Here is a 27,970-nt window from a genome sequence, read left to right on the forward strand (position 1 = left end):
TATTCCTGTATGTGATTTTTTTTTTTGGAACAAAGATAAAGCTACTAAAACTTTGGTCTTCTATTCAGACCAAAGTTTCCCAGATATTTTGAAATATATTTTTGTTTAAAAAAATCTCTCTATGGTCGAATAAAGTTGAGGAAAAACTATTTTAGGAAAATTAAGTATATTTTCACCGTATAACTTCCCAGAGCCTTTAATACACTAAATTGTATTACTAACCCTCAAGAGGGATAGGCACATAGGTGAAACATTTCCCAAACTTATATTGGCCTTTTTTCACAGATCTTCTCATAATACTGATATTCTGTAAAAACTCGCTCTGAGGAACGTTGATCTGTACTAACTCCTTCACTTTATGGGACTTATGTTTCCTATTAATCAGCCAGGGATTTAAAAGCTATGAGATTTTGAGGAGAAAGGATACAAGTAATGACTGCATTGAAAGATAGCACTTTGAGCTAGATCCTGTAGACTAGATAGAAAGGGTAATCCAGGCAGAGGGAAGTAAACTTGGACAAATACTGTGAGATGGGAAAGATCAGGATGTTTGAGGAACAGTAATAAGTCTGATGTGGGGTGTGCTGTGGGGTTTAGTGGGAGAGAATAGAAAGGTCAGTTGGAATCAGCATGTAGAGAGGCTGCCTTTCTAAGTAGAAATAATGACACTCCCCTCATCCATTGCTCTTGTCAGCCTCCTGGACATCACTGGGCAGAAGTAACTCTCACAGCTACCTTTTTTTTTTTTGCGGTACGCGGGCCTCTCGCTGTTGTGGCCTCTCCCGTTGCGGAGCACAGGCTCTGGACGCACAGGCTCAGCGACCATAGCTCATGGGCCCAGCCGCTCTGCGGCATGTGGGATCTTCCCGGACTGGGGCACAAACCCGTGTCCCCTGCATCGGCAGGCAGACTCTCAACCACTTGTGCCACCAGGGAAGCCCACAGCTACCATTTTTTAAGTGTTTACTTTGTGCCAGGCACTGTGCTGAATGACTTAATGTGCTTTTTCACATTTATTCATCACAACCCCAGGTTACAAGAGATAATTTCATCCTCATTTTAGAGATAATGAAACTGGGGCTCAAATAGATTAAATAACTTGCCCATGGCCACACACATGGTAAATGACAGAAACACAATTGGAATCTGGATCTCTCTGACCCCAAAGCCATTAGCTGTCAGCCATTATGCTCCTTGGAAGCTCTTGTTGCCTCCAGTCGCTGATAGAACGAGTTAGTCTTTCACTCAGTGTGAAATTCCCTACAAGTGACTATAATTCTTACTTACTTACTTAAAATTAATTAGCATAGAGTAAAAGTCAGTAGTCCAGCTAGGTTGTCCTGGTTTTTCCACTGATTTATATAGCATGTTTGACCTCAATTTTACTTACCTGTAAAATAGGAATAATGGTACATACCATCCACCCATATTACTGAACAGTTTTGAAAATAATTATTTCAATGTTGATAAGCTGCTTCAAGGTCCTTAGAACTTTTCCTTGCTATTTCTCCCTTTATTGTAATATGAAGATAATAATAATATATACCACATGAGGTTTTTGGATAATTAACATAAAATATTGTAAAGCCCTTAAGGTAGTGCCTGCTTTATAGTAATTGCTCAGTAAATGACAACTATTATTAATAGTAGTGTCAATACAGGAATTCACAAAGATGATACAGGATTTTCTCTCTTCAGTTACTGCCAATATAGTGCAATGTGGACCAGTATTATTTATATAATTTAAATGATAACATCATTTCAGAAATAGTTCCATTTAAGTCTTCTTATAGGTAGGAAGCATAATACCTCGAATACTGCCTTAAATGGATTTTTAATGCATACTTAGATAAGTTTCACTCATAGAGGAATATTAAAATGTGTGTGTGTGTGTGTGTGTGTGAGTGTAAACAGATAAGTGTGCATGTTCTTGGTGCCAGAGTTAAGTAATTTCTCTTCACCATTCTCTCTCCTTACATTTATTTCTTGAAGTTTCTACTGTAATTGATCAGCTGAATAAACTCAGTATTCTAACATTTCACCCCTTGTAATGTGGAATTTGATGTGCTTTATTTTAAACAAGTGCCCTCGGTTGAAGTTATTAAAATTTAAGACTACTTAAACATTTTGTTCTAAAGGGTCTCAAAAGAGCATTGATTTAAATTTGTCATCCCTCAATATGTCTATTTAGTTTAAAATATTTCTCAAATGTAATTTCTGGCAGGCAAAATCTAGAAAATTATTTTCGAAAATAATTTAAATCAGCACCCTCAGTGCATAGTTGCAATTAGGAGAGAGCTTTATCATACCAGAATTAATATGGTTTTAAAATTATAGTCACACTTGAGAGGTGAAAGTAGTTATCAGTTTGGAAGAAAAAAGAATACTTCAAGTGTGTTGTTTTGAAATGGAGCTCATTTTAACTACTTTAATTTGGCTAATTTTGTTCCCTAGTTAGCAGATTAGTCTTTGATAGATGTTTCTTGGCTTTTATTTCCTGAAGATGAATTGGCCAAAACTAAGCTACATAAATCTTTTTTTTTTTTTTTTTTTTGCGTTATGCGGGCCTCTCATTGTTGTGGCCTCTCCCATTGCGGAGCACAGGCTCCGGACGCACAGGCTCAGCGGCCATGGCTCATGGGCCCAGCCGCTCCACGGCATGTGGGATCTTCCCGGACCGGGGCAAGAACTTGCATCCCCTGCATCAGCAGGCGGACTCTCCAACCACTGCACCACCAGGGAAGCCCAAAGCTACATAAATCTTATCCAAGGAATATATATTAACAATAGCAGACGTGGAGTGTTTTTACTTAAATGTTATCCTCTCCAAAAATTATCTAACTGGTGTCATTCTGTAGACAATTACCATGAAAATAAAAGGGAGATTCTATTGTCAAACTTGACTTTTGATTACCTATGTACAGACGGATCAGCTTTCCCGTAACAGTGAGCAAAAGCCTGATCGAAGCCAGACTATCCGAGACCGATTGAGAGGAAAAGGATTACCAACAGGTAAGAGTTTATTAATAGAAAACTTTTAGGCTTTAACCTTAGTTATTTTTTCCTTTACAAAATCATACTTAACCTAGCTTGGAAATCTGGTAATTGTGACCATAATCATAACATAAGTGTGCAAAGTGGAGGCACCATACAGATAAGGAACGCTATGTGTATTAATATATAAATCCATGATAGTTATGCAGAAAATGTTAATACAATCAGGACACCATGGTAAATAATTTCTTTCCCAGTATTGTTATTGTAGCAATAATATCATTTATTTACTTTATCATGGTATTTTGTATTAAAAATACATTTTAAAGTACAACAAAACACACATTTATGAACATAAATGCTACTAAAACAAAGGTTTCAGAAAGCAACATTATTCTTGTTGCATACTGTTATTTTCTATTCTGTTTCTTTTTTTAATGCTAATTGCAGCCCACTAAATTGATTTTATGACCAATGAATTTCATGACTTAGAGTTACCAAATACTAACTTAGGTTATATGATGCTGACTAAGTAAAGACTGATGAAGAGTGGTTTTGCTATTTGCCAATAGCATTAGATAATTATAGGTTCTACATAGTTATTAAATTGATTTTTTAAGGAAATGAATAGAAATTGAAAACACAAGAAATGGAAGTAGAAAAACTAAATTTTTATGTGAAAGTTTATTTTTCAGTGATAAGTTTTAAGCTTGGCTTATTTATAAAATGAACTTTTGTTTTTGTTGATTATCTTTGTTCTCTTTTCATCAAGCAATATTGATAATTATAATTTAAGCATTAACAAAAATATTTTGTGGGTGAAATATTTTATTGTCTTAAGTCTTGAAGCTGGGGTTAAAGTAAATGTAAATATTGCTTAAATATATTTCTAATAAAACATTCTAATTGATATAGCCAGATTAAAATGTTAAGGTGTTTAACTGCTTAATTAGATAATCAGAACACAGCTATCTTATTTAAAACCTATGAGAAACTCTCATTGTGAAAACTAAATACAGGCATTTGATTATCTGGGCTAAAAGTTTTGCAGAATTCAGAACTCTCATGTCTGAGAGGGAAGGATGTGCCCTAAGCAAGTGTACTGCTTATCTTAAGAAGTCAAAGAAAAGCAATGAAATCATTTCTAATGGAGTGATTCTATAATAATGCAGTTAGTTCCGTGTCTGTTTTGGTACTTTCATTTTACTTATTGAGAATAAGGATTGTTTTTCTGAAAAGTATCTTAGCTTTCATATCATCAATACAGTCAATTTACTTCTGGTTACATAAAGTTCTGTTTCTAATACATATATTATTAGTTTATGCATGGGTCAGAAAAGAAGGCAGACTTTGTTTAACTTAGTTTTTACAGTGCTTTGATGGCAATTTTAAAAAAAGTATTTTTAACCCTTCCTTGTGTTTTCTTACTATACTTACGTCCTTATATATATAGACACCTTCCTCTCATAGGTAAAAATCTGTTGTCTTTTATCTTAAAACAATACTAGGATTTGAGGTAAGATATCATGTGAACCTTGGTGCTAAGAATAGCAGCACTTTGTTAATCTATCAAATTTTGAATCCATTCCCTGTTTTAGAACAGAATGAGTCTTTTTCAAGGAGACACAATGAATTTTTTTTTTTTTTTTTTTTTTGGCTGCGTTGCGTCTTCGTTGCTGTGTGCAGGCTTTCTCTAGTTGCGGAGAGTGGGGACTACTCTTTATTGTGGTGCTCGGGCTTCTCATTGCCGTGGCTTCTCCTGCTGTGGAGCACGGGCTCTAGGCGCATGGGCTTCAGTAGTTGCAGCATGCAGGCTCAGTAGTTGCAGCACGCAAGCCCTAGAGCATGAGGGCTTCAGTAGTTGTGGTGCATGGGCTCAGTAGTTGCAGCACTCAGGCTCTAGAACACAGGCTCAGTAGTTGTGGCACATGGGCTTAGTTGCTCCACGGCATGTAGGATCTTCCCGGACCAGGGATCAAACCCATGTCCCCTGCTTTGGCAGGCAGATTCTTAACCACTGCACCACCAGGGAGGTCCACAGTGAATACTTGAATAAGTAAACATTAGATTTTAAAAAAATTATTTGTTTCTCTTATTTATCATCTTTCTATCTCTTCCTCCCTTCTTATTCTCCTTTTATCTCCCTTTCTCCCCTCCTCCTTGCTTCCTTATTTCTCTTTCCTGTTCTTTCTCTCTTTTCGTAGTTCCCTTCTGTCATCTCCTGCTGTCATTAAGTGGCCAGGATATGAAATTGAAGTTTGTATGCTTGGTTGTTACTTGCTGATTTAGTAAATATGTTATATTATTATTAATTTTTAAAGATAGTTTGTTTTTTCTAAGAATAAAAAATGTTCCCAAATATATGAGACCCCCCCATTCTATCCCTCTTCATCATGAATCTACAGAATCTGCAGAAAAAGATCACCCCGCCATATTTAGTTTATCAAATTTTAAAGATTCACAAGTGTTAACATAGTTTAGATTATATGACTTGAAATGATTCAGAGTCTTATTGTTTCAGACATCAATTGTTATGTAACATTTTAAAAGTAGCAGTAGAGATTGAACTGAATCTATGCCAACTCTATAACATACTTTTTTTTTAATGGTAAGTTATTTTATTTTTATTTTTTTAATTTTCATTTTGTATTGGAGTATAGTTGATTAACAATGTTGTGTTAGTTTCAGGTGTACAGCAAAGTGATTCAGTTATATCAATACATACACATGTATCTATTCTTTTTCAAATTCTTTTCCCATTTAGGTTATTGCAGAGTATTGAGCAGAGTTCCCTGTGATATACAGTAATTCCTTGTTGGTTATATGTTTTATCTATAGCATACTTTAAATAGCAGGTTATTTACTTGTCATTTACATATATACATATATTTGTGAAAGCCATATACAAAATTAAGCTTTCTGGACACATAGATGCTAGAGATGGGGAAAATCCACTATTAAGCATGTTAGTTTTTGTAAGTGTTAAATGAATGTTTGTTGATTGAATGAGTATGAGAAAAAGTTTTATAAAAATAGTAGATACAGTAATACATTTGTAATAAAATGTTAATGGTTTTGAAAAGAAATATATGAGACTCTATGATTTAATTTTTTAGATAGCCTATTTTAAGCATTAAGTTGTGTGCAGAGTAAAAAATAAACTGTAGTTCACCATCTTGGCTCATGTTATTAGACTATTTTATTATAACAACAAATGTATCAGAAGTTTTAAACCAAAGTATTAATGCCTTTTATTTATGACTTTGTTTTTGTAATATTAAGACTTAGTATTACTGTCTAATAGTGCTCTAGAATTCTTATGACTAATAGACTGTCCAAATGCAGATAATCTAGAAGTGACTGTAGTAACTTAAGAAAATTAACAGAGAAATCTTTAAATAGACTGTCCATAGATTTTAATTCTCTAATAATCCTGTCTTCTTATTGCAGAGTACAATCTCCCCAATATCTAAACTCAAGAGAATTTGTAAGGAATTACAATTTGTCACTCAGGATAAACCTAAATTAGTTCCTGTAGGTGGGGTAGAACTAGAGGTCCTTATACTTAAAGAAACAATAGCCTTTTGGATCCTCAGCCTGTCTTAGCCGTTGCTTACTGCTAAGCAGTAAGGAAAATATTACTGTTCAAGTCTCTTTTAATTTATCTTTAATAAATTTGTAAAACCACATCTCAAGGACAGAATCCACATAATATACTAATTACAGACATTACCAGACAGAAGCAATTAGGAACTAATAGTCAGTGGCACACACTTATTAATATAACTCTTAAGATTAAAAAAATTAACTCATGAAGAAGAAATATTCTTCTAGGACACTGGTGTTACCTTTGGGCAGTGCCAGTTCTTAACTGTCAGTGGTCACTTGCAGCAACACAACGTTGTCGTATTACATTAGTAGTAAGGCATTCTCTTTGATGCAGACCAGCCTAAAACCTTTATGTAGTGATAACTTAGTTTATTACATTCCTGACCACTGTTCTCAATAAATAGAATGTCAAGATGGGCAGTGAGATACAGAATTAGATTAAAAGAAGTAAGCAATTTTAGACATAATGCCTCGTATCTAAGTGATCTGATTGTTCAACTAAAACTTAACAATAAAATTTTTCATTTATGAGTAAATGACCATAAAAGGTCTCTCCTTACATCTTACCTCTGAGATCTGTTACAGAAGCTAAGGCCTAAACTAGTGGGCTGTGTGCCTCCACTCTGTTATATAATACTGTCAATGCTGATAAAAGGCTTCACTAAGCAGAAAGAAATCAAACATTTCCTGCCAAGAAAGCTTAAGGTGGAAACCTACACCTTGATCAGATCAGCATGATAGTGCTTCAGAACTTGGGCGTATTGATAATATCATGTTTCTTTTTTTATGTACCCGAACACATTTGTGAAGACAGATGGGGAATCGGGGAGCCTCTTTTAATACTGAAATGTCATTTTGAAGTTAGCTTCTAAGAGATGCTGTGAATTTTTTGAGACTCAATGTGAGGAGAAAGATGAATGATGATATCCCATTAAGGATAATGTTCATCATAAATAACAAAAATAGTTAAAACACAATGTACTTTACAAGGAAGATTTTTTCAATTTAATTTAAATGGAATATGTTATATTATGAATACTCTATGATCTTAAAATCTTTTATTCATAGCTCTTCAACATTTATTTATTGTTTGCCATTTACATTTTAGCAAACTACGCACCCTCTGAAAGAAAATGTTTGTGGTTTCATTTTAAATTTGAATACTTATAATTGTATGTAATCTAATGTTGTCTGTAAACTGTTTCTGAACTCAGAGCATCCTTAAAGGTGGAAAAGTCTATCTATAGTCACTAATTGTTCTGTTCTGAATAACTTGATTTTTTAAATTATAGAATCTAAAACTTTTCCAGGAGATCTTTTGATTTCTGGTTTTATGACTTTCTCTCAAAAGAACTTAAATTCTCCCTCAGTAGATAATTATATGCTGAGAAAAATAAAATAGAAACAAAATTTAGAACTTTATGTTGCTACTTGTTCAGAAGAGCTCATAATAGTTCAAATGGGTTAGTTCGTTTATCCTGTCACCTCTAAGAAGAAGACATAACAAATTATATCCACATTTTTGTAGATGAAGGAAGTGAGAAACAAATTAAGTGGCCTGCCCCAGCTCAGGGATTGAATGACAAAGCTAGTTAAAAACCCCATCTTTTGACAGTAATCTTTCTGGTAGGTTATGCTATCTAAATAGACTTTAAAAGGTTTCAAAAGTTATATAACCAGTCCATTCTGCAAGCATTTTTTTGCAATTTCTTTTATCAGGAACAGTAAATACAAAAACGAGTAAGACATGATCCCTTACGTTATTGTTCCATTTGGGGGTGGGGGTAAGGAAATGAGTAGGAGTGATGACAGATATATAATAAAATGGATAATTTTAATACAGTGAGAGAATGTCTTCATAGAGGTCCAGCATGCTCTGTGAGTTTAGATGAAGGAACTTCTAACTCTGCCAGGATAGGAAAATACCACGGAAAGCTCCACCTGAAATCTTTAAAAAAGTAGCTACAATGGCATTGCTTTCAGAAATACCATTAGTTTAATTTCCTGTGATCAAAATGAGTAGTGAGCATAGCTATTAGGTGAACTTAATTAATGATTTCAGTGCTGCTTTTTGCTTGTTTAATAAAGTAATTATAATAGCCTGGGCACATGTTTGGAAAGATCTGGAAAGCATCTGAAGTAATTGCATTTTGTCTAGTCTCAAATGTAATTATTTGAGGTGACACTGGTATTAACAGTAGATGGTTTTCACTTGTTTACTAGACTGAAGCATCTAATAAGAGGGCCTAGAATTCCATGTTTTTCCTCATTTATATGTCCAAATGCTATATTTGAACTCTAATTTTGAGTTCCCAGATTAGTGAAATTTTTTCCCTAGTGCTTTAGCAGCACAAAGCAACATGATACTATATTGCTGTGTATGATGCCATACGTATTTTATCCACCTGTGAAGTGTTAATCAGGCAATTACATATCTTGTCGTGTAGTTGAAGATGGTGAGCATCATTGACATGACAAAACACATTGAGACTCCAGCCAGTTAGGAATATGTGATTTAAGAATAGTATGTTTATAACCAGCTGAAATCCACCTCTCTGTGTCTCTACCTAAAGATATGTCTCCTTTTTTTCCCCAAAATCAAAGAAAAGCATTCCTAGGCTAGAAGATCCACTGGAGAAACCGCTTAGCTCAAAACATCTCTTTCCTACCACTTCCTTTCTTTTCCTTCAAAAGTTCATCCACACTGTTTCTCCCTTTAATGCTTTTGTAGCTCATAGCTCTTACAATTTTACTTTAGAGTATTTGTAACAAGTATATATGTACCACTTTGAACCTTGTTTCACACTTCCACAGTTTTTTTTGCTGTTTTCCTGAAAAGTACCACTGCCCTCTCCCTTCCCTCCCCCGCCCCATCTTACTTTCTCACTTCTCTTCCTATGTCACCATGTCTTTCTTTGTCCTGTTGGCTACTAGAAGAGAATTGTGGTTCAAAATCATTACTTTATAAGTAATAGTCATGAGATTTTAAGTTAGCTATCATAATGTGATTTCCACACATATAAAGCAAAATGAGCCATATTTTGTAGAAACAGAGTAAGAAGCTAATATAAACCTTTAAATGAATTATTTTCATTATAATTTTGTTCTACCCTGCAAAATTTAAAATTACTTTCTGAAGCTTTTAATAACCATGAACTGAAATATTTTATATCTACTAATTTTTATAAAGACAATAAAAACCTAGCATTTATAAAGCCGTACTTGTCCAAGAGCCTGTTGCGGTCCGGGAGCCACATGCCTGGAGTCGAGTTCCCCGGTAAATGCGACCCGTGTCCCAACCAAGGACACCCGAGAATCACCAACACCAAGTAGAAAGATTAGCAAAGGATTTATACAAGTACAAGTATAGAAGCTTACACAAACTGTCCGGACAGGGTCCCACTCGGAGAGAAGTGAGTGAGACCCCGACTAACAGTGGGGGGAGGCTTTTATACCCTTCACAGGGCAGGAAGTCCCCAAGGCGGGAGGGAGCTGTTTAATTTCGAATCAGCCAATCAGGAACCCAGTTCTTCCCGCCCCAAGCAAGCAAGCAAGCAAAGCAACTTTCTTACAGAAGCCAAAATGTGCTGTTAGCCCTGAAGCTGTTCTTCCGTTTCTTTCGTCACAAGCCACCTTATTAGCAATTAGTTTTAAGCTTCATATGACTAGTGAGAAGACATGGCTCTTTTAGGATACCATGGCCCAGTAATAGATAGCTGGTAAATACTAATGACCTAAAAGAGAATAATTTACAGTTACGAATGTAATAGACTCATGATACATTTGGAAAGTGATCTATTTCAATAGTGGTCAGCTTCACTGAAGAAGTCATATTTAAAATAAAACTATAGAATAAGAAACAACTAACCATAAGAAAGGTCCTAACATTTAAGAGACCTTAACAGAGAAACACCTGTGGCCTGGAAGGAATAAGGAAAGTGGAGATGAGACTAAAAAGGATTCAAGTGGCACGCCCAAAAGGAGTCTAGATTTTATTTGGAGTGCAATAGTATGCCTTTGAGACTTATTAAGCAGGATGGTGACGTCATGGAATGTGTTTTTAAAAGTTAGTTCTGGCTGCTGGGTGGAGGGTAGTTGGATGAAAAAAGAAGCAGGGAGGCCATTGCAGTTATATAGTCAAGTGATAATGTTAATTGGGAATAGGGTGATGCCAGTGGAATTGGAAATAACGGAGTAACATATCTTTGAGAATTTAGATAGCCCGCACTTTCTGATGGGTTTGATATGGGGAATTAGGAAGATGAAGGGTTTCAGGAGGGTGCCCGTATTTCTGTTTTGAGCCGTCAGTTGGATAATGGTGCCACTCATTCAGGTTGGAAAGACCAGGGTGAATGGACATCTCTGTGTATGGGAAGCAAAAGATTAGTTTTAAGCATGTTCAGTTTGTGGGGCTTCTGAGATATACTAGTAGAAGGTCCAGTTGTTTCAGACTGGAGCTCCCAGAAGAGATCAGTGCCAAGAAAATAAATTGGGGAGTTGTCAGTATGTAGATAATATTTAAAGCCTTGTTAATAGGTTAAATTGTATAAGGAAAGAATGAAAAGATAGGGTTCTAAAACTGACATCTGAGGAAAGCCAACATTTGGATATCCAGTAGAGGAGGAAAAGCAGACTTAGAATGAGCAGTCTGAGAAGTAGGAAGAAACCAAGCTTGTACAGAGAGGAAAGTGATTCGTTAAGGGATTGTCATCACTATTGGTTGTTGCTGAGAGGTAGGTAAGAAATGGATGCAGAAGTGTCCGTTGGATTTGATAATATGGGTATCATCAGTGATACATGATGAGAGTTGCCAAGGTGTAGAGGAATGGGAAGTTGACTAAAGTGGGTAGAATAATGAATGGGAAGTGAGAAATTGGAGACAGCAGTAGCTAGAGGGGAAATGTGTTAATAGGGGAGAGGTTTTGTTTAGTTTGGTTTTGTTATAGAGATATTAGAGCACATTTTGTGTACTAATGGGAATGACTCAGTAGAAATGGGGGATAATGAAGATGGAAGCAGAGGGCAGAAGTTAATTAACCAAAGAAATAAAATCTTTGATAAACTAAGAGGAGGGAGGAATTGAACACATATCGGGAATTGGCCTTTGGTAAGAAATCTCATCCTTTGAGACAGTAGGGGAAAGATTGCAGACATGGGTGGATATGTAGAATTAGTCATGGAAAAATGAGTTGTCTTCTGACAACTATTTTCTTGGTGGAATATGAGACCAGCTCATCAGGTAAAGAGAGATGAGAGTTAAGGTGGGAAATCTGAAGAATGAGGAAAAATGAATCAGTTGTGGAAAATGAGTGAACTTACTCTTAGCACATGATGTTGAGTGTCTGAAGTGGTTGACCGTGAATTTATGGTGCTGCCAAAATACCCACTTGTTTCATTTTCTCCAAGTTTTGACTACTTGTTGGTAGTCAAGATAGTAAAAGAAGGCAGATTGTTGAGTTCATCTGTGATTCTATGATCTGTAAATCCTTTCGATTCTTATTTTTTATCTATTGTATTCTATCAATTTTAAGAGTATCTTTGTTCTTTATATTTAATACAATTTTAAATTAATGAGTCAATATGTGGCTTAAGAATGTAATTCACCACTGAAATACTGTAAGATAGACATATTTATCAATTTAAAATTATTTTATATTAGAATCTAAAGTCTGTGGCAATCTGTGTGTCTAGATGTGGTGTGGTATATTTCCCAGTATTCTGTAGATCAGGGGTCCCCAACCCCCGGGGCCACGGACAGGTACCGGTCCATGGCCTGTTAGGAACTGGGCTGCACAGCAGGAGGTGAGTGGTGGGCGAGCAAGCGAAGCTTCATGTGCCGCTCGCCTTTGCTCCCCAGCACTCACATTACCCCCTGAACCATCATCCCCCTCCCCCAGTATGTGGAAAAATTGTCTTCCTTGAAACCAGTCCCTGGTGCCAAAAAGGTTGGGGACCGCTGCTATAGATGATGTGCCCCCAAATAGGCGATGTTATCCTTATTTGCACTTGAGTGGATCCATGTTCAGGGGGAAAATGAGTTCCAAGAAAACATTTGAATCTAATTTTCAAGCAATTATGTGTTGCCATTCTGAAATTAATTTACTTTTCTATGATTATTAAGGTAAAATTTGTGGTCAGGGAATTGGAGCTTATAGTTGTTACCCTGAAGAAGCAATTGACTTCTTCAAGTGAGTCAATAAGCAATTTATTATTATCAGGAAGGTTTTAGTCATCATTTTACATTGTATCCATAGCAAATAGGTTATCAAAGAGGGATCACAGAAGGTCACGCAGGAAATCTTCAGTGTTTATGGGCTATTGGGTTAGTAACTATATTTTTCTACATTTCTCTTTTTAATAGTGGAGCCATATATATGTGTGATTTTTGTTGTTGTTGAATCTATGAATTCAAAAAATTTCTGGTTGGACATTTTTGCTGCGCCTCAATGCATTTAGACTGCTGCCTTAACTACATCAAAGACTAAAGCATAAATAAGAATGGGTAATTTCTTCTAGTTGACAAATATTGATACATTGTGTTCGAGAGGAAAAACTATTTCAGTACATGATGGTCTGCCGTGGAAAAATTGTTTCTTACATAATTTAAACACAGTCAAGTTGTGTGGATTTCAAACATAATCAGATTTTCTGAAAACATATCTAATCATAATAAAACTTTGATACTTAAGAATTCCAAATACTACAATCTTTTTTCCATCCAGAATATAGCAAGAATTCTTTGTTTCTTCTATGAACATGTTTATTTAAATGACCAGAAAATGGCAGGGCTTTATATTGAAATAATACCTATTTGAATTATATCTTTAGAAGTTAAAGGAGTATACTACATATTCTATTATTACCCCCAAATCGTTTCATGAATAATTAATATTCTACCAAACTGGTTAGTATCAGAAACTCTTATCTATTTTTTAAAACCAAATCATTCACCTTTGAATATAAAATAATGCTACTTTAAGAAGTAAGTTCAATATATTATTGATATCATTAGGTAAGAAACATTGAACTATGAAAAGTTATACAAACATAACATCTCTTTCCACTTCCCTTATCATCACCACCATGCCATTTCATCTCTCTTCCTCCATTCGGAGAATTAGGAAATTGCCACCACTTTCATTGTCAATAGTAAGGTCACATTCCAGTTATTTTCTAAAAATTCTGTGCATACATGATAGATTCTTATCATTCCAGGAAGAAGCTCTACTTCTGATGTACTAGACACATACAAGTCTCCGTTCTCTCATCAGACCTTTCTTAACAAAGGGCTTAGTAAATCTATGGGATTTCTGTCCATCAGAGACACACAATATGAAGAAGTTTATTTCAAGGACATTTCATCAGATAATAACTCTGGACATGAAGATTCTGAAAATTCTCGCTCCCCTTACCAGTTCAAAACTAGTGGCCCAGAAAAAAAAGCTATCCCTGGCATTGATGTGCTTCCCAAGAAGAAGATTTGGGCTTCATCCATGGACTTGCTTTGCACAGGTGACAGAGACATCTCTTCTGGGGAGACTGACAGACACCAACACTGTCTGCCTGAGGCAGTAACAGTACGGACTTCAACTACTCCTAAGAAAAAGGAGGCAAGATACTCAGATGGAAGCATGGCCTTGGATATCTTTGGCCCTCAGAAAATGGATCCAGTGTTTCACACACGAGAATTGCCCACCTCCTCAGCAATATCAAGTGCTTTGGACCGAATCCGAGAAAGACAGAAGAAACTTCAGGTTCTGAGAGAAGCCATGAATGAAGAAGGTTAGTAATTTCGTGTGTGTTTGAGAGAGAATTGAATTGAAGTATTTAAAATTGTGTTTTGAAATAAAGAAGGGTTAGTAAACCATTCCATAAGTCTTATTTCCACTGCCAAACCTTTGTAGCCAAATTAGGCTCTTTCTTCTCTATCAATTTCTGTTCTTCCTTCTACAAAAACCCTAATCAAAGTACAGTGCTACCACAAAGTCATCCCTACTAAACACACCCAGTCCAGCCACTGTATAAGTCTCTCAATATTTTAGGTAGGCAGGAGCCATGTTTCCTACTTCTTTTTAATCCTCCACAGCACCGGCTATCATGCACTATCTTGTGGGAGGCTTCTGTAAAGGACTGGTTCGTGGAAATGAGATGCAGTTAATCAAAATCAGCAATCCAAGGGAGGCAGCGTAGACTGGTGACAGTGCAGTGGTTCCTAAACCACCAGCTTCAAAAAACACATTTTGGGACACGACTCCTGGAGATTATAATTTCTTTGGTCTGGAATGAAGTTTTAAATCTACATTTTTAAAATCATAGTGTTTAGGTTTATAGATTTAGAGTCAGACAGCCTAGGCTTGAATTATTTACCCAACTCAGTAGCTATGTGATCCTTAGTTCAGCAGCTGGGCTTAATCACTCCGTCTTAAGTTACCCTATGTGTAAAATGGGCTTAACACAAATAAATTAATTGGGTAGTGAATGTAAAGTGATTAATAAGTCAAATTATTACAGTCCTAATATGGGGGCATAAAATAACTTCATAAATTATCAGTTATTATTTACAAGGGAAAGCTCTGTTTCAAAAGTACCTATTCACACACAAAGCACAATATATTGAACAGAATAAAATTATGTTCTAGACATGGACAGAGGCTGTTTTTAGTATAGATAAGTAGAAGAGAGGGCAAAATAAGAGTTTTCAATCTAATCCTCTCCATTTTTTTAAAGATTTATTTATTTATTTTTGGCTGCATCGGGTCTTAGTTGCGGTACGCGGAATCTTCGTTGAGGTGTGCGGCCTCTTCCTTGCGGTGCGCGGGCTTCTCTCTAGTTGTGGTGTGCAGGCTCCGGGGCACGTGGGCTCTGTAGTTGTGGCACGCAGGTTCCAGAGTATGTGGGCTGTGCACACGTGGGCTCTCTAGTAAAGGCACACAAGCTCAGTAGTTGTGGCACGAGGGCTTAGTTGCCCTGTGGCATGTGGGATCCTAGTTCCCTGACCAGGGGTTGAACCTGTGTCCCCTGCATTAGAAGGCGGATTCTTTACCATTGGGCTACCAGGGAAGTCCCTAATCCTCTACATTTTTGAAGATTAAAGTTTTATAACTGCCGCTTCTAGACCCCTGGAACATAAGTGATTAAAGGGAGCTTTAAGGTGCTTCTAGTTCAGTGAGAGTAGTAACATAATCAAGGGTCATATTCATTCTTAAGATCATGTCCTAGTGAATATTTTTGATTCATAGGTTGCCTTTACAGTACTCTGCTAAAGGTTTGGTCTGTTACTTAAGTTTTAAGCATAGTTCTAGGACTGAAAATAGACCCCACATTGTGCTTTACTTCTCATAAATGAAGTTTTGCACTTTTTTTTCAATTCAGGAGTTGCAAATTAGTGGGGAAATTGAAATTATGGAGGAAATTATTGAACACTTAATTACTATTATGGGATTGTATATAATTGCATTTTTAAAAACATTAGCCAGCATTATGAGATGGTCGTATATAACCTAGATCTAAAAACTTTCAAAGCCTTTCCGTCTAAGAAAGTCTTTTTAAGACTTTTATTTTTCAAAGAAAATAAAAACTTAGAAATTTGTTTTATGCATGATTTCACTGTTTAACTCTGATAAGTAAACTTTTGGAGTTGTGACAGCAAACAGCAGTCACTTTGTAGCTTAAAATAAAGTCTCTCCTTTCAGAAGTTGTATTTCATGACTATTTAGTGTTGCACAACAGCTAACATATGAATATAATTTAGCCTGACATTCTTATGAGCATTCCCTCATGGAGACATTTATGTAAAGAAATTCTGCCCATTGTGGGAAAAAAAAAATCCCTCAATGATTCAAATAGATAAAACCATGATTGTCTCAGAATATAAATAGTGAAGATACACACCAGTTTAGATGACTGTTTCTAACATTTAAAAGGTTGACTGGTATATTTTCTTAACATGTAAATATTAAAATATTAATTTCTAATGTTTTCAGGTGTACGTTTCAAAAGATTATCTGACTTACTATTTGGTAAATTAATAGTAGTTTGGATTAGTGAAGTGAGGAAAGTGTTTTTTACCCTTGAACCTTGGTTGAGAGTCAAATAGTAAAACATCAAAACTTTAGTGAAAATATTTTTAATTTGTTAAATTATGCTACAATAAATAGTCTGTTTAACATGTTCTGTTTGAATAGGTGATTTATGGGGATTTCCTATAAAGTGAGTATTAAGTCAAATTATGTCCTAGTTTGCATAGAAGTCTTTTATCTTCTTGGGAAACATGTGCATGCATGTGTGTGTAAGTGTACTATGGAAACTCAAATAGACCAACTTGTTTTCAGATATGCATATATATATCTGCAAAGATGATATATAATCTCTGTAAACTCTTATTTTTTCAAAATGGTAACTTGTTACAAAAAAAAAATTGCCAGATTTAGAAATTTTAGGTTTATTATAAGAGATAAAAGAAAAGGAAAAGATTTCTTTTTAAAAATAAATATGCTTTCAATTATTTGATATAGGACAGTTTCTATCCTGAAATCTTTCTTTGGTATTGAAGAGTTTTCAAAAGCATTTGCTCCCACAAGACCTACCCATTTTCCCCCCAGAGTATATTTTATAACCAAGTTAAGGAAAACAGAACACCTTGAAAATGTTGGTTTATTATGGAAATATAGCACCTTAAATAAACTCCATTATTATATAGTAACTTGCAAGTAGTAATAAATTATATTTGCTTTAGACTAAAAGCATTGTTTGAAAGGAACGTTTGAGGTTTGGAATTCAAAAGCAATAATTTTATTAGTTATTTAGTTGAATAATTTACTGGTTTTATGCTGTGCTGTCTTTTTCTAAAGGTAAGATAATTTATGTTAGACGAGCAAAGTACAGATTGCCAATATGAAGATTTCAGCTAGTATACAAAGAAAAAAGAATGGAAAATAATATAAACCCATTTATCTCATTTAATTCTTATGAATGGTAGACTTCATAGATCCCTTTTCTGTAGACTAAAGCATTTAAAAATATTAATACTCTGGGGGCTTCCCTGGTGGTGCAGTGGTTGAGAGTCCGCCTGCCAATGCAGGGGACACGGGTTCGTGCCCTGGTCCAGGAGGATCCCACATGCTGCGGAGCGGCTGGGCCCGCTGAGCCTCCGCGTCCGGAGCCTGTGCTCCGCAGCGGGAGAGGCCACAATGAGAGGCCCACATACCGCAAAAAAAAAAAAAATTAATACTCTGTACAGTTTTTGTCATCTTTACAATTGGAAGTTGCTACTGGGTATCAGTAATTTTACAATTAGAAGATGTCTTAAAGCACATGTACTTGGGCTTGTGAAGATTTAATAATGTACCCAAGATCACATAACTGGTTAATGATAAAGTTTCCATTGTTATGGGAGATTGTAGATTTCCATGAGAGATTTCAGCATTCCTTCTAAGAATTTCCGACTACATGTTACCTCTTAATTTTTAAAAAAAGGATGTGTTACAGTGTTCACTGGGATAATACAACAGTCAGAAGAAAAGAAATTGCTAAATTGCAGTTTGTTCTTTGGGGCACATGAGGAGATTCATTGAACTAATGGGAAAGACAGTTGTCTCCTTCAACCTCAAATGTATAGCCCTTACCTTAGCCCAGGCCCCATCCTCTTGAAAGGAGCCTGTACCTAAATCACCTCCATAGCATCTCCTCAGCTGACAGCATCAACCAGCCAACTAGCACAGGGGAGATCAGACTTTAAAATCACGGAGTTTGGTATTGGAAGGAATTTGGATATCATTTAAATCAAACATCTCATTTTCAGAGACCCAGAGTAGACTAGTTTGCCAAAGGAAAGACATAATTCATAAATCATAACAGAGCTGAATTTAGAATCCAGGTCTCTGAAGCCCCAGAATAAGATTTTTTCTATTCTGCCATTCTGATTTCAAGCAGAAACCAGAAACATTTCAGATATATTGTTGGGAAAATATTTTACTGCCTGGGAAGTTGGACATTCAACTAACCACCTAAAGAAACCCCTTAGGTCTCTTCCTAGTAAAATTATATAATTTTTAATACAGTAAAACAAGGTATAGAGGCTCATTTGGTTTTTCCTTCAATAAACCACACTGGATATGGGTTAAGATGGAGCTCCATTGTGTCATATCCTCTATTGTGGCAGATAGCGTAATTTTGTTTTGATTTGTTTTGGATAGTGTTTTGATGGGGCTTTACTGCAGTAGGATCTGTAAGATGGTTATCCTGTACCTGATGGCATAAGAGAGTAAACTATCAAAAAGCAGTGGTTAGTATTGAGTGCTCTAATTTCTTTGGGAACAAAATAAAGTTAGGAACAAAAAAGATCCCAAGAAAGAAATTGTAGTTGAAGTTTAAACATTATAAGATTATTATGATGATTATTAATAGTTTTCTACATTCATAAAGCAGTGATGGAGGGGCAGGAAGAAACGTAACAGCTTTCTCTCATGGAAACTAGTTTTAAAATTTGATGTCATTCCCTTTTTTTGCTTTATTTTTTTCATTTCACTCTTTTCACCTCAGCATAGGACTGTACTGTTATACACTTTTCCTTTCTTCCCTGTTCCCAGTATTTTCTTTTCCACCTGTCTCTACTCCATCTCAAGATCTGAGAAATTGTCCGTTTTCTAATGAGAGTATCTGTTGCCCTGTCATTTGTGGTGTAATCACCACACACTCCCTATCCATTGCTCTGTGGGTTGGCAACACATTCCTGATTATGAGAGATTGAGTTGGAACCAGTACTGTGAGTATAGTATGAACAGCACTCCACACCCTGGGTGGGGACTATGAATAGAATTTTGCTTCCAACAGTCAATCTACTTTATGTCTAAATTAAGTATCGTTTCCTTTCTTTCAGTGCTGTGGCCTCTGGTCTAGCCTAGTTTTTGCTGTTCTGTGACTGTTGTGTGAATACAGCTTAAACTCTGTTGTGCAGCTAGAGTATGTAAACACTCAAATATGTGAGCCTGTTCTCATTATTAAGGCACCTTACTGTTTCATTTCCATTCACATTCATTCCATTGAACTTGAAAGTGCATATACTTTTTTTTTTGGCTGTGTTGGGTCTTCGTTTCTGTGCAAGGGATTTCTCTAGTTGCAGCAAGCGGGGGTCACTCACCGTCGCGGCCTCTCTTGTTGCGGACCACAGGCTCCAGACACGCAGGCTCAGTAGTTGTGGCGCACGGGCTTAGTTGCTTCGCAACATGTGGGATCTTCCCAGACCAGGGCTAGAACCTGTGTCCCCTGCATTGGCAGGCAGATTCTCAACCACTGCACCACCAGGGAAGCCTGCATATACTTTTATAGTTACATTTCTGAAGAGTAGGAGGATGGAATCATAAATGTTACAGTTCATCATAGGGGATGCTACTAGTGACATTTTATGGAGAGAGAGAAATATTTTCAAAACTTATCTTTCTTTTCTAACAGCCAAAACTGGTAAAGATGAGCTACTCAGTTTTTATTTTTACCTTATTTCCCTTAGAATAGCAACCCTCCTGCAAAAAAGAAAAAAAAAAAGATTGAGTCATTATTTGGATTACTCCATGAACTTAAATAATTTAAATAATCAGTTTCCACAGAAGTAAATATGAATAAGCAGGGATTTTATGTGATATTGGTCAAGTATCACATGTACTTAAGTATTAATGACTTTATTATTATACTACTAAGATAGAAAATATTTTGTAGCTCTGAAGAGCACACTATTATAGATGGATTCAACATCTTAACCAGAAAGAATCAAGTGCCTACTGTGTTTCCAGGGCTGAAATTTAAAGAGATTTATGTTTTAGACCAGCATTGTCCAATGGAACTTCAATGGAGGAAATGTCCTATATCTACAAAGTCCAGCTCTGTAGTTACAAGCCACATGTGACTGTTGAGCACTTGCATTGTAGCTAGTGCAACTAAGGAACTGAATATTTTATTTAAAATTACCTAGCCATTGAGTGCAGCTTCAAACCATTCTCACACAGTTAGTCCAGTAAAAAAATAACCAAAGATTGGTTTGAAAAGCATTTGAGAAGAAGTATGCAGTAAGTCATTCTTTAGCTTAAAAACAATTGAGCATAGACATTTACTTCTCTTCTTTGATTTATCCAAGTGAAAAAAAATGAAGTTGCATTTTTAAATGCTAAGGAAAGTTACAAGTGAAACCAAAACGAGCTTTCCAGTGTCTGTAATCATAGTAATATAATACTGGTTTTGGAGTCCACAGAAATCAGAGGGTACTTTATCAGAAATTAGGGACCTAATTTAAATCTAACTCATACATAGTTAACATAGACCCAGTTTGGCTTTGATATAGAAACCTTCTGAAAAGCATGGATCGATATGTTTTAAGAAAGATTTTAAATGGATCTTACTAGTAATGAGTATCATCACAAGGTTTAAGACCCAACAGTTTTAGCCTCCAAAATATTTCTTCATTTCATTCCAGTCTCTCAATTCCTTCTGTTGCCCATGGACTATAGAACTAGCTTTCTAAATTGATCTCTCAGCTATAGTTTGTCCTCTGTTTACCTGCCATGCAAATTTGAATACATTTCTTCTCTGCCTTCAGCCATTTAATAACTTTTTATCAGCTGAGCAGGATAAAATTCAGTCTTCTTAGATTATGGTATTTAAGGCTTTCCATTATTGTGTCTCTCCAGTCTCACCCTTTAGCATTTCCCATCTCACAAGTCATTCCAACACCACGTGTATTCACGCGCGCTCTCTCTCTCCTCCCCTCCCACTCCTCTTGCCCTCCCTCACCAACTTCCCTCCCTCCGTACAGGCTATTTTATATTTTCATGCTTTTATTCAGGCAGCTTTCTGCCTTAAAAGACTGTTTAAGCTTTCAGGCATTGCGTAGCTCAGGAAGCTTTCTCTCATCTTCCCACTTCCAGATGTTGGCCTATATTTTTCTTTGAAATTATTTGTTTTGAAGAGCTTTTTTCTCCTCTCGTAGACACCAGAAATTTGCCCTGATCTAATTCATGGCTACATCCTTAGTATCTACGACTATGCCTGGCATATAATAGATAGTCAGTAAGTGTTTGTTAATCTAAACTGAATATTGCAACATGGCTATTAATATTAAATGTTTAGTATATTCAGTGGTGCTATTTCAGATATGGAATACAACAGTATTCTCTGATGAATTATGCTATATAGTGAGGAGAAATCCCACCTCCTTCTTCTCTGTTTTGTTCAACTCTAAGAGAAAATCACATACTTGTCAGTCACAGCCTGACCAACCAACAGCAAATGCAATCACTTTCCTTTAGAACTCTGTACTGTTTGAAAGCTTTAGAAGGGGCAGTTGAAGTCATAACAACAAAGGATCCTGGAGGATGCTAGAAGAGTGGTACAGCTGGCCCAGATTTATGGCTACTGCATTACACAAGACCATCATAGAGGAACTGTTCACTCTTGTTGCATTCCTACTCTGCACAAATTTTACATCTATAAAGTAATTTATATTTCACAGAGTATTTCTCCATATACCTTTCCTCATTTATATATATTCATACTTGCATGTGTTCTGTTGCTCTTGGTTAAAAATTCTATTGATCACATCTAGCTCTCAAAGGATTTTAGAATATATTCTATTCATGTATCATGCAGCATGGTGTAATATAGAATACAGTGGGCTCTAGTGATCATAAACAAGGTACAATCTCTAATCTCCAGATATTAACCCCCTCAAAAGAAAGCATAGAGGAAAACACTTCATACGTGAATACATAATGTTATTACTTTTGTTTCTCTGCTTTATTTGAAGGTTGAAATATTTTATTTGTTAGGACCTATAACTATAAAATGCAGGGTTTTAAATATTTTTTTATAGTTCTGAACTACAAAACCCGTCATTTTAGTGCATTTCTCTTTGAAACGTTTATCTGTAATTTGGGTCATGTATTAAAGGTAAAGAAATGCCAAGCTAAAAGTGGTTATTTAATTCCTGATGTTGCAATTGCCTGAGTCTCAGTTCCTTCGTGTTACGTGTCTGAGCTTGAATATGTGTCACTTGTAAAATGTGTTTTTAGATTACAGTTTGCACTGGCTTAGATACATTTTAATGTGAAGATTGTAGATGTGAACTTTTCATCTAAAATAGCTCTACATAAGCTCAGAATATCATGCAAGTCTTCATAATTCCCTAACCATTAAAAGTATAGTGTTCACGACTACATGCCACAGTTTCATATGTTTAAAGTGTTAAGTGTGTTAAGTGTTGGTGGAAATTATGACTCTCGGTTGTCAAGAATTTATGACAAAACACTAGCCTATTGAAAAGCTGCCTTTTAATGTTGCTATATAAATGTGGAGTCAATACCATATTAGAGTTGCAGTTTAGAGGATCAGGTTACAGTTAAAGGATAATAAAATATTTGTCCGTTTTTTTTTTTTTTTTCTTTTTTTTGGCTGCATTGGGTCTTCATTGCTGCGCCTGGGCTTTCTCTAGCTGTGGCAAGCAGTGCTACTCTTCATTGCAGTGCACGGGCTTCTCATTGAGGTGGCTTCTCTTATTGCAGAGCACGGGCTCTAGGCGCGCAAGCCTCAGTAGTTGTGATGTGGGGGCTCAGTAGTTGTGGCTCGCAGGCTCTAGAGCACAGGCTCATTAGTTGTGGTGCACGGGTGCACAGGCTTAGTTGCTTCGCGACATGTGGGATCTTCCCGGATCAGAGCTCAAACCTGTGTCCCCTGCATTAGCAGGCAGACTCTTAACCACTGCGCCACCAGGGAAGTCCTTTCAGATTTTTATACCTTGTAATCTGACCAAAAAATTAGTACACTCTTAATTATAGTAAAGTAATACTAGAAATTAAAATATATCTTTAATTGTCAGAGTATGTATGATTACAGAATCTCTATAACTCGACTTCTATCCAGATGTTAATTCTTTAAGCTATTATTCTCTAGTCCCTATTCTTCTCATTCTCTCACCACTATTCTACAAAATGTTTTTTGGAGAGACTGTATTCCTATGTGTTTTATGTGTTTTACATACATATATTCACACACTCAATTTGATGTACTGCTTTTTTGGTAACATGTATTCAGGCTAATTTTATTCTCCCATTTTTTCTTTTGCACTCATTATTATTTCTATGCTAAGATTGTTAACTACAACTTTATTTTCCATATCTGAAAACTAAATACATATAGGAAGTCAAAGAGAAGAAAATCATCTAGTGAAATGAGGAATATTCATGATCCTAAATGAACTCTAGTACACTGATTTACACAATTTAGGTTTCATTTAAATATTTACTAGCTGAGAAAAGAAATTTGCAAATTAGATACTGAGTCTAATTTGCAAATTAGATACTGAGTCTAATTTTATCCCACAAAAGGCAAATAAATTCAGTTCTCCAATTGTAATGGTGACAGCTTAAAATTTTGCTATTGCAGTTTTAACATTGCAATGAAAGTAGCCATATGTGTATTTTATAAAATGTGTATTTGAACATTCTTAATAGGTCCATTGCACATGATTCAAAAATTTTGGCATTCAGGAAACTTTGTAATATTCTATAAATACTTAAAAGCATCTCATTGTTTAAAAAAAAAGTCTGACACTTTCTAATTAAAATAACAATCACTAGGTTTTGTTGATGCGGGGAGATGGGTACATATGAGGACTTGTACTCTCTGTTTTTGTGTCTGTTTAGAAGTTTTCATAATAAAAAGTTGTGTGTGTTTTTTTAATCACTCAGTTAATACCACATTCCTGGGATCTGGACCAAATCTAAAGTGCTAATATTATACATTTAAATATAGATAGAAAACATATCTGTTGTCTGGATCCTCCAAAAAAACTCGTCAGTAACGGTAGGACACCTTGTGGAAAATTAGGGATTACCCTTCTTTTGCAGACCAGAACAGAGGAAGAAAGCTACTGCCTATCTAGTTAGTGTCTACTGGGTGCCTTTTGTGTAGGTCATCAGAAAGCCAAGAAGTGTTTCTATCTGTCAGCATGGAAAATATGCCTCTGTTATACACCAGTGCAGATTCTCTTGGTAAAGGACATGTAATTTTCTAGTAATTCCTGAAACTGTTACATTTATTATTTAACTCAGAAATGGAAAGCTTATAAGGGCTAACCTTTCTTGTAAGCAGAACTGAGTAGTAAATTTTGGCTGAGAACTTTAATCTGATTCTAACCTTTTTATAACCATGACTGTGTAGTAAATATTGCCTGGGAACTCGACTCTGGTTATATCTGCCATGCCATTAAGTGAAAGGAACATGGTTAACAACGTTTTTTTTTTTAAGATGCATTCCGGAATACAAGAAGCTCACAAAAGATTCCTACCACTTTAATTAACATAAACACCCCACCCCTACCCCAGCCTTAGAAGGGAAAAGTTCTTCCTGCCCCTTAATTGTCCTGCTAAGCTAGTCATCTAGTTTGTGTTTCCAGAGTGTTTGTGCCCTATTACTCTGAAGCGGTAAAGCATCATAAGGCAATGTCTTCCCTCCCCCCCGGGTGTGGTACTGAGAAAATTTACAGACCAGTAGTTCATCACGGGAAGATGATTTATTGATATATATATTTTTGTGTGTGTAAGTTTATTTATTTGTTTGTTTGTTTAGGCTGTGTTGGGTCTTCATTGCTGCACACAGGCTTTCTCTAGTTGGGGCGAGCGGGGGCTACTCTTCATTGCGGTGCGTGGGCTTCTCATTGCGGGTGGCTTCTCGTGGAGCATGGGCTCTAGGCGTGCGGGCTTCAGTAGTTGTGGCACGTGGGCTCAGTAGTTGTGGCACGTGGGCTCAGTAGTTGTGGCACGTGGGCTCAGTAGTTGTAGCTTGCAGGCTCTAGAGCGCAGGCTCAGTAGTTGCGGCGCACAGGCTTAGTTGCTCCACGGCATGTGGGATCTTCCCAGACCAGGGCTCGAACCCATGTCCCCTGCATTGGCAGGTGGATTCTCAACCACTGTGCCACGAGGGAAGTCCTGGTGTTATATTTTTAAGAAGAGTTTGTCAAAGTTACATTAATTTGTCTTACCGAGGACCTCAAGGATTGAAAAAAGTTTACTAGTGTTGTCAGAGTATAGGAAACAAAACATAGGTGAGCAAAAGACAGGGAATGTGGACGCTGTGAAATAATGTAAGAATAGTTAAAAGCACCACCAAAGAATAGAAATTAAAATTTATTTACTCTCATACAGCCACTTTGCAGAAATAGTTATGAAGCAGTAAATTCAATTAATATGGGGTGTGAAATTGTTATTGCAGGCTTACCATCCAAGTGACTGAAGTTCTCTCCTCTGTCCACTGAATAGGTTTGCTGCAACTTCCTACTTTTCATTGTGAGGTAAAACCATATCGCCTCCATACATTTGGGTCTTTCCCTTGGCCTTGTTGGTTTTACTATCCTGTAGGTTACAATGCCAAGTTTGTCATTTGGTCAGGTTACCTTGGGAAGATTCCTCAAAACTTTAGCATGGAGGCTCTGTACAATAAAACAAAAAGTTCTTTGGTGCCCCTTGAAGATAGCAGTTCTTCTTACATAACCATTTAACTGTGTTCATTACATTTAAATTAGATAAAACTAATAAATAAATTAGATAAAACTGTTGTTTGACATCTTCTACAATCCTTTCAAATCACGTTCATCTTAAACCAGAGGAACTTTTTTTATGCAATTTTTTTTTTTTACTTTTGTTGCTGTGCATAGGCTTTTCTTTAGTCATGGCGAGCGGGGACCACTCTTCGTTTCAGTGCACAGGCTTCTCATTGCGGTGGCTTCTGTTGTTGTGGAGCACGGGCTCTATGCATGTGGGCTTCAGTAGTTGTGGCTCGCGGGCTCTAGAGTGCAGGCTCAGTAGTTGTCGCTCATGGGCTTAGTTGCTCTGGCATGAGGGATCTTCCCAGACCAGGGCTCGAACCTGTGTGCCCTGCATTGGCAGGCAGGTTCTTAACTACTGTACCACCAGGGAAGCCCACATTTTTTTTTTTTTTGGCTACGTCGGGTCTTTGTTGCTGCACTCGAGCTTTTCTCTAGTTGCAGCAAGTGGTGGCTACTCTTCTGTGCAGTGCACAGGCTTCTCATAGCAGTGGCTTCTCTTGTTGCAAAGCACAGGCTCTAGGCACATGGGCTTAGTAGTTGTGGCACGCAGGCCTCAGTAGTTGTGGCGTGCGGGGTCAGTAGTTGTGGCTCACGGGCTGTAGAGAGCAGGCTCGGTAGTTGTGGCACACAGGCTTAGTTGCTCCGTGGCATGTGGGATCTTCCCGGACCAGGGCTCAAACCCGTGTCCCCTGCATTGGCAGACTGCGGCACCAGGGAAGTCCCAGAGAGGAATTTTTTTTTAATCATTTATTTTACCATGAGACTTCCCTGTGGTAGAATGGAATCTTTCTTTTTAAAGTTCTGGTACATACTTGGATTTTCAATTCCAAAGCTCTTTTTATTAATTATAGTATTATTTGATACTTATGTTCACTGTATACAAAACTGGACAAAGTAGGAGTCTTCTATATTGTGCATGCTTCTCCTGGTAAACATTGTTATAAGAACAATACACAACTTCCTCTCCATCAAGTCCATGGCCAGTCATTTATCCTTCAACTCTTCCTAGCATTACTCCTATCCTTTGCCTCAGCATGAGCTACCAATTTTTCCAGCCCATCATTTCCATCCTGGTTTCCAGCCTGGTTTCTGTGGTGCCATTTAACTATTTCATTCACTTATTCATCTCTTTTTCTTTTAACAATCTCTGTTAAACACCTCCTAGCACAAGGGAATAATTCATTTTGTGAAGTACCCGTCCTCCAGTTTGCAAACTAGTAAAAAAGAAACCCTCACATACCTTGATTATCTGCTACCATGAATCCCATATCACTCCTCAGTTCTAGGTATTTCCCATGGTCTGCTTTCTCTAGTGCCTAGAAAAAGCCACAAAACCATTTTGATTGGTTCCAATAAAATTCATGCATTCTAGCCTAATCTAAACTCTGACTGTAACATAAAAGCTTTCATGGGTTTGTTTGTTTGGTTTTTTGCTGACTCAACACTTTCTTCACAGCAGAATTTCTTTACTCTTCTCAGGAAGTGATTTACATTTTCTGTGTGTGTGTGTGTGTGGTATGTGGGCCTCTCACTGTTGTGGCCTCTCCTGTTGCGGAGCACAGGCTCTGGACGCGCTGGCTCAGCGGCCATGGCTCACGGGCCCAGCCGCTGCGCGGCATGTGGGATCCTCCTGAACCGGGGCACGAACCCATGTCCCATGCATCGGCAGGCGGACTCTCAGCCACTGCGCCACCAGGGAGGCCCGTAATTTACTTTTATTACCAGGAGTATGGCAAATTTCTGATGAGTATCTTGGGATTCCCTCTGTATTTTCACTCTTTC

General features: G+C 36.8%; 1 protein-coding gene across 5 annotated transcripts in view; it reads left to right on the forward strand.

Annotated features, from left to right (window-relative positions):
• The window catches only part of PTPN13 (protein tyrosine phosphatase non-receptor type 13), a 230,421-nt gene that overhangs the window by 99,308 nt on the left and 103,143 nt on the right, over positions 1-27,970 (forward strand). For all 5 annotated transcript variants that reach the window (XM_007465716.1, XM_007465717.1, XM_007465718.1 and 2 more), the window contains 2 exons: positions 2,925-3,012; positions 13,819-14,385. In XM_007465716.1, coding sequence (XP_007465778.1) covers positions 2,925-3,012; positions 13,819-14,385 — 655 coding nt within the window. The remainder of the gene's footprint in view (positions 1-2,924; positions 3,013-13,818; positions 14,386-27,970) is intronic.

This window comes from Lipotes vexillifer, unplaced genomic scaffold, assembly GCF_000442215.2.
Source record: "Lipotes vexillifer unplaced genomic scaffold, Lipotes_vexillifer_v1.1 scaffold301, whole genome shotgun sequence".
NCBI classification, from domain to species: Eukaryota; Metazoa; Chordata; class Mammalia; order Artiodactyla; family Lipotidae; genus Lipotes; species Lipotes vexillifer.